Source organism: Rhinolophus sinicus, linkage group LG01 (genome assembly GCF_036562045.2).
Source record: "Rhinolophus sinicus isolate RSC01 linkage group LG01, ASM3656204v1, whole genome shotgun sequence".
In the NCBI taxonomy this organism is placed as follows: domain Eukaryota; kingdom Metazoa; phylum Chordata; class Mammalia; order Chiroptera; family Rhinolophidae; genus Rhinolophus; species Rhinolophus sinicus.
The window spans coordinates 17564712-17571662 of NC_133751.1; the positions used below are offsets into that span (position 1 = coordinate 17564712).

General features: G+C 34.5%; 1 protein-coding gene across 1 annotated transcript; it reads right to left on the reverse strand.

Annotated features, from left to right (window-relative positions):
• Nucleotides 1-1779: 1779 nt before the first annotated feature.
• Nucleotides 1780-3871, reverse strand: LOC109446544 (histone-binding protein RBBP4). Its single transcript, XM_074326515.1, is given in 4 exon segments — nt 1780-2458; nt 2460-2489; nt 2491-2535; nt 2537-3871. Coding segments are annotated over 4 exon segments (1386 nt in total). The 5' UTR covers nt 3812-3871; the 3' UTR covers nt 1780-2422.
• Nucleotides 3872-6951: the final 3080 nt, after the last annotated feature.

Genomic DNA, 6951 nt, shown 5'->3' on the forward strand with positions numbered 1-6951 from the left:
CCTCATAGAAATTCTATTGGACATCACTGCTTTGAAAAGGTAACTCTATCTGTAAAGTTGAGTAGGGACTGGAGAAGGAAAAAAAAAAAGAGGAAGTGAAAGGAATGCAGGAAGTCATTAAAATAATCCAGTTGAGAGATTATAGTGACAAAAAATGTGAGTGGAAAGAAGAAGCATTAGCAAGTCTACAAAGGTTTCAATATTTATGTCCCCCTAAAATTTATATGTCAAATTGTAACCCAAAATGTGATGGTAGTATTAGGAGGTAGGGCCTTTGGGAAGTGATTAGGTCATCGGGATGGAGCCTTCCTGAATGGGATTAGTGACCTTGGAAACACAATAAGACTCCAGAGAGCTCTTTTCCCCCTTCTGCCATGTGAGGACACAGCAAGACCACTGTCTCTGCACCAAGAAGTGAGTCCTCACCTGACACTGAATCTGCTGATGCTTTGATTTTGGACTTCCCATCCTGCATAACTTTGAGAAATCAATAACCAATCCACCCAGTTTATGGAATTTTGTAATAGCAGCCCAAACAGACTAAGACAAAAGCCCAAATGATTTAAACATATTTAGATGTTGAGAATTGGGGTAAAAAGTAGTGAATAAGGTATCCAGCTTCTGATCAATAGTTTAATATGAAATAAAGTTTTTCTTTGCCTTAAGTTTTATGTATATTTACATGATAATATAAAAAGTACAATTTAAGTCTTTATGTGAGTATACTACTCACCAAAATACTTCACTGTGTTTATTATTTTACTTTCTAGGAAGTGAATCCTTCGGGGATTGATGTATCTCTAACTTCCCCTAGCCTGCCAACTACTGTTTCATGAAGCGGTTTCCCATAAATATTTGTTGAGGATAAACGAATAAGAAAATAACGAAATCTCCGTAAATTAGGATTATATGCAAGAAAACTCACTTTCATATGTTATATAGCCAAGGCTAAACTGTTTTTTCTTTTTTTATTCCTCCTATCTTTAAGATGCTAAATTAAAACACTAAGTACCTAAAAGAAGAAAGAAACCTTTGAATTGCTTTGATGTGCTCTGCATGAAAGATGCCTGTGACTACTTGTTTATAGCAGGGGAAAGACTGGAAAGCTAGGTCCTCCAGGCAGCATGTTTATTAATTTTATTAATGAATAGAGTAGAGATCTCTATTTGGCAGTGCTGGTTGAGAAATATCACCATCTGAAAAATATAAAGGGGTCATTGCCCCTAACAGAATACTTATCTAATGCCTGAAGAAATATTGTGCATCTAAAGTTTGAATATTATGTTCAAATGGAAGGATGGTAAGGAAAATAGACTCTCTTTGCTCTCATTATCATCATACTTGGAGCTTAACTGTACCTAAAGCTTTTTTGTTTTGTTTTGTTTGTTTTTGTTTGTTATGTGTCATTTCTCTCTACAAATACAGTTGCATGCGGATTTTTTGTTGTTGACTGCTGGTATCTTTTTCTTTCTGGGTGACTTTTGTCCTCCCAAAGAGGCTTACTATAAAATCACATTTATCTCATGCTTTCAAAACTCTTCCAATGTGAAGTGTTCAAAAAGGCTTTTTCTTTAACACAGTTTCCTAACAAATTCTGGTTACTGACATCTTAAATAAACTTTTTTTTTTTTTTTTAATGTAGAAAAGCAATTTATTCCATTATAAGCACTTACACAGTTAGTCATGGAGAGTAACAGGCCTGGTGAAACAGGTCACCCAAAATAGAGATGGTATCAAACTAGTGGTCAAGGACTAACTCCTAAAAAAAAAAGGCAACTCTTATCCAGGATTAATTTAATTTTAAAAACAAATACAAGCTATCGATTCACTCTGCTCAACTTAACTGGACAGTCTACCTGTGGTATAACTGTCAGGTAAAAACATACATCTTTACAACTTGGTGGTCCCCAAGTTCTTTTAAAAAACCATTTCACAGAAAGGAAAGAAATAATATGAAAACAGCTCAAGAAATACACTAACAAGCAAAAATATACGGGAAAGAGGAACACTTAGTTTTGACTTAAGAAACTGAGAGGAGACTGGTCTACATAGGAAAATGTGCATCCTGTAAAGTCAGGTGTGAAGATTTTACAATAGGAATTTATGACTTGAATCTCCCCTATTTCCTGAATGACATTTTGCAGTACTTATACTTCATGGCTCAGACACCTACCTCACTTGGCTCTATTCCTTCCTTACTTCTAGTCTTTAAAGTTTGAAAAACTTAGGGATATAGCGTAAGAAGAAAAATAAAATAACCACACACAATATTCCCCCTTCGGTGGCTACTTTAGATCTCTGTTACTAGAAAATTCCTGAAGAAAATTTCAATATAAGTTGGTGGCTTTACTGAATCAAGTCCCCCAGTTAATAATTAGAAAACACCCTCGGTTTGGGCTAATAGCATTGTTGATGGTATCTATTACAGAGGGATAGCTGAACAAAGTTTGTGTCTCAAAACCAGTGTTAAATCAATCTCAAGGCTGAGAGGGAAAAAAAAGGGAGTCTAAAATCACAAGAAGTGCAGACATATCTAAGACCCCTGTCCTTCTGGATCCACGCTTCCTTCAGGGTCTTCATCATTATAAATGTTCTCTGCCATTTGCCACACTTGCATGATATTGTCTTCTGATACAGAACAGATCACCCAAGGTTCATTGGGATTCCAAGAGAAATCAGATATCTTGGCAGTGTGACCACCATGAATAAACAACAACTCTGGTGGCCCATCTTCTGCATCTTCTGGGGATTGTTCTTCTCCAATTTTACTTAAATCCCAGACATTCAGCCTGCGATCAGTACCGCTGGAAGCCAAAATAGTCTCATTGTGAGGTGACCACTGAACCTGGAATATTTCATCCTTATGTGATTCAAAGGAATGCAACTTAAGTTTCAGATTTCTCAGATCCCAAAAGGCAACAGTCTTATCAGCTGATCCTGTAGCAAGAATGAACTCACTATAAGGATTGAAAGAAAGGCAGTTCACTTCAGCAGTGTGAGCATCAACTGAGTGGCTTGGTTTGCAAGTATTATTTGAACGAGTATCCCAGATCATGAGTTTCTGATCATCAGCAACTGACCCAAACAGAGACTCATGGAGCAGATGCTAGGACACATCTTCCACTACTGCTGTATGCCCTGTAAAGATGGTCTTTGCATCCACAACTTTCCCTTCCTTTGGAACAGCACTGATGTCTCATAGGCAGATGGTGTGGTCATCTGAAGCACTAAGTAAGTGCCCACTGAGATTTGGGTTCCAAGAGAGCCCATAGCCTTCTTTCTGATGTCCACAGAGACGCAAGTCTGGATTGCACTCTCCAGAAGGATCTGGTTTAGAAGGATGTTTCGTATAGTCAAAAACAAGAACATCACTGGATAGAGTCTTTGTTGCAATGACACAAGGGTTCTGGGGCATGTAACGTGCCCTGTTTACTTCTCCTTCATGGTTGATCTTGATTTCTATTTCAATTTTTCCACTAACAGAGCCAAAACCTCCAAATTCTCCTTTCTCACTGTCGTAGTGTGAAGCATCAAACTGAGCATCATCGTTAGGGAGCTGCACACTGGCTATCACAAGGTGGTTTTGTTCATCTGATGTGTGTGTCCCCAGGACAAGTCGATGGATGCTGAAATCTTTCCCTTCTGGTCTGGTTACATCTGGAAGCCACTGCGCAGTTAAGCTGGGCCACTCCAGAGCATGGGTCATCACCAAATCGTAAAGAAAAGGGGTGTTCTTTTTCCATATTTTGTACTCTTCGTTGATCACACGTTCTTCTACTGCGTCATCAAAGGCTGCTTCCTTGTCGGCCATGGCAGGCAGGCAAGCCAGGGGGATCCCGGGGTCTAGCGTTGCGGGAGGGGAGGGGAGGCTACGGGCCAAATAAACTTTTTAAAATGCAAGTTAATTAAAATACCAGACAATTTCTCACAGGGTCACTGAAAAAAGTATGCATATTTAGGAGATAATGAAACCTCGTATCATTAGAAATTAAGACATTTTAGTGGGTTTTTGATTATCTATAGATAACTTTAAAATCCTGGACTAAAGAAATGCATAAACTGGTCTTCTCTGGCAGATACAATTTGACTTCCCTGCACAGAATTCTCCCATTTTGGTAACAAATATGTTATAGCTTTATTACTAACAGAGAACAAAAAGTTCTGTTGTGAATACAGATATGAGCAGCCTATATTCATATTTTTTTCTAAAACTTTTAACTATTTTTAAAACACATTATTGTCAGATATTCCAGTAATGCTTTTCTCTTTTTTCTCCAAAATAATCATAAAACCTGGGATTCTATTAAAACTTGGAACTCTATTAAACAACTGGTAGACTATCATTAAAATATGTAGGTTTATTGTAATTGTAATCTAACTTATTTTCACTAGAGAAGAGCTAATTATGATGATTATAATTATTACTAGAAGATCAAAATGGAAACATGGCATAGATTCACCTATTGTTAAAACGGAAGACCTCTTGTCATAATTTCTCCCATGTCGAATTCCTGGGTTCACACAGTCAGTATTTATTTAACAGGAGGAGAGAAAAGCAAAGCTAATTATGTCTACACAAGAAACAGAGTCAGTATTTCTTGGCTCTCTTTTCTTTCAATATTTTTTTCCCATTCTTTAATATTTGTATTTTATCTCTACATAACTTATTTTGCCCCATCATATTATATAATTAAATGAAATTATTGATTTGTTTTTAAGAGATTTATCTTGCTAACCCTTAAAAATCAATTATATATATATTTTTTTCTTTAAAAACAATATAAATTATAATCACAAAATTGTAATTGGATGAACGAGGAAGTTGTAGAGTTATAAATGCAAATTTGGAATTATGACTTGCTACATGTTAGCCAAAATCCTCCCCCCAAACTCCCTCAATCTGATATTCAGTAATTTTATCCTCAACTTCAGAATAAAAGTGTTTTCATTCATAACTCAAAGGATTACTGTGATAAAAAATATTTAGATATTAAAAGTTTTTATAAAATTCCAAAGCAGCAATTACCATATTTTGCTGTGTATAATGCTCTTCTGTGTATAATGTACAACCACATTTTTGGCCCAAACTTTCAGGGGAAAAAATCCTTTGTTTTAATTTTTTTAATTCAAATTTTTATTTGTTTACATTTAGGTACTTGTTTTTTGTATTATAAAGGAATTTTGGGACTTATTTTTAACATATTATGGTCAAGAAATTTTATGTAACAAATAATTACAAAACACAAGAATAGATACAAGGTACAAGAGATTTTATGTACCGATAACAAATTTACAATATTTACGTATCATAGAAGGCCAAGAACTCTTCGTTTTTGCAAGTTCGTAGTAAGTTCAACAAAACCGATTATCGTATTCCAGGGTATTATGTTGCACATGGATATCGTTATTGGTTTCTAGAGTTAAACTTTTAACTCATAAGCATAAATAAAATAATTAAAAACATTTATATAGATATGGAATTAGTACGTCCCATGTATAATGCACATACTTAATTTTAGCTCACAAATCTGGGCAAAAAAGATGTGCATTATACACAGCAAAATATGGTATATTACAAATTTTGTTTTTCTTCTGAGGGTCAGTGATCATTCATTGAAAGAAGAGGTGTCCTTACTTCTATTAATACTTTAATGTCATATTCACTTGAAAATAATTTTGTTAAAAAACTAAATTCTTGGGATCTCACTATAAATTAAGGAAGATGTTAGTTCCTCTGCCAGGATTAGATACCTGGTGTTATTTTGTATATGTATGAAATGTACACATTATTTGTTCATAGGTGAAAGAGTTGCCTATACTTATTGCTCTCCTCTATTTCACCTCAAGTATGGCAGAAATCTAAGCTTTAGTCCTACTCAATTTTGTAAGTGAATTATTTCTCTCTCATTTTCCTTTTACTTCTGTCTCCAGTCAATATTTTTGACATCACTGATGCCCTTATGCTTTTCTGTTCTTATGGAGCCTCTGCATGTAGGATGTTCATGCTATATCTTCTCCCCTCTACTACAAAACACTTTCATTAATTTCACCTCCCTCTCTTACACCCCCAAACCACACAATGCCCAATCTGTACCTACATTGCTGTAGGGTCTGCTAAGTTATTGAAATAAATATTATATGGAGATTTTACATATATATATATATATATATATATATATATATATATATATATAGTATATATATAATGTGTGTATATATATATTTCATATATATATTATATATACATAAATGACTAAAAATGCCAATGAGCTTTTTAAATTTTTTTTTAATTTGGTATATGAAAATAACTGACAAAACTTACAGCATTTTCAGAGTGAATATGCTCAAGTGAATTAATATGCCCATTGAAATTGCCTTACTCATTTCACATATACCAAATTTAAAAATTGCATGAGATAGCAGGAAAGAAGAAGAGCCATAATAGCAGTATAAAATGCATCTCTGTTTTTACTAATTTTTATTAAAAAGCAATACTTAAGATACATCTATTGCTTCACTTTTGAAACAGTGTTACTGTTGAGTTTGTAAATAACATTTCACTTGAATATCACATTAGCAGTACTCAGAGCATTATAAACAAAATTCGTAATTTGAATATTTAAGCCCCCATTACTCCTAGCTCTCATTTACTGGTGACTATCTCGTGCCTAGCATTATTTTAAGTACTAAGAATGCAATAATAAGCATAGCAAACATCATCTTTTTGCGGTTTTTCTGACAGAAAATATAGGCTGTAGTAAGATTTACACACTACTTAACAAATAGCTGCGATGCAGAAAACTGTGATAGCTGATGTACCAGCTGTTCTAGGCATACATAATCTTCCTAGTGGAACTGACAGGTTATCTAACACCAATGAAAATAAAGAGTGAATGCAAGTTTAGAATTAAAATATTTTGTGCCAAAGGTGTGACAAAATTCAAGTTTTTT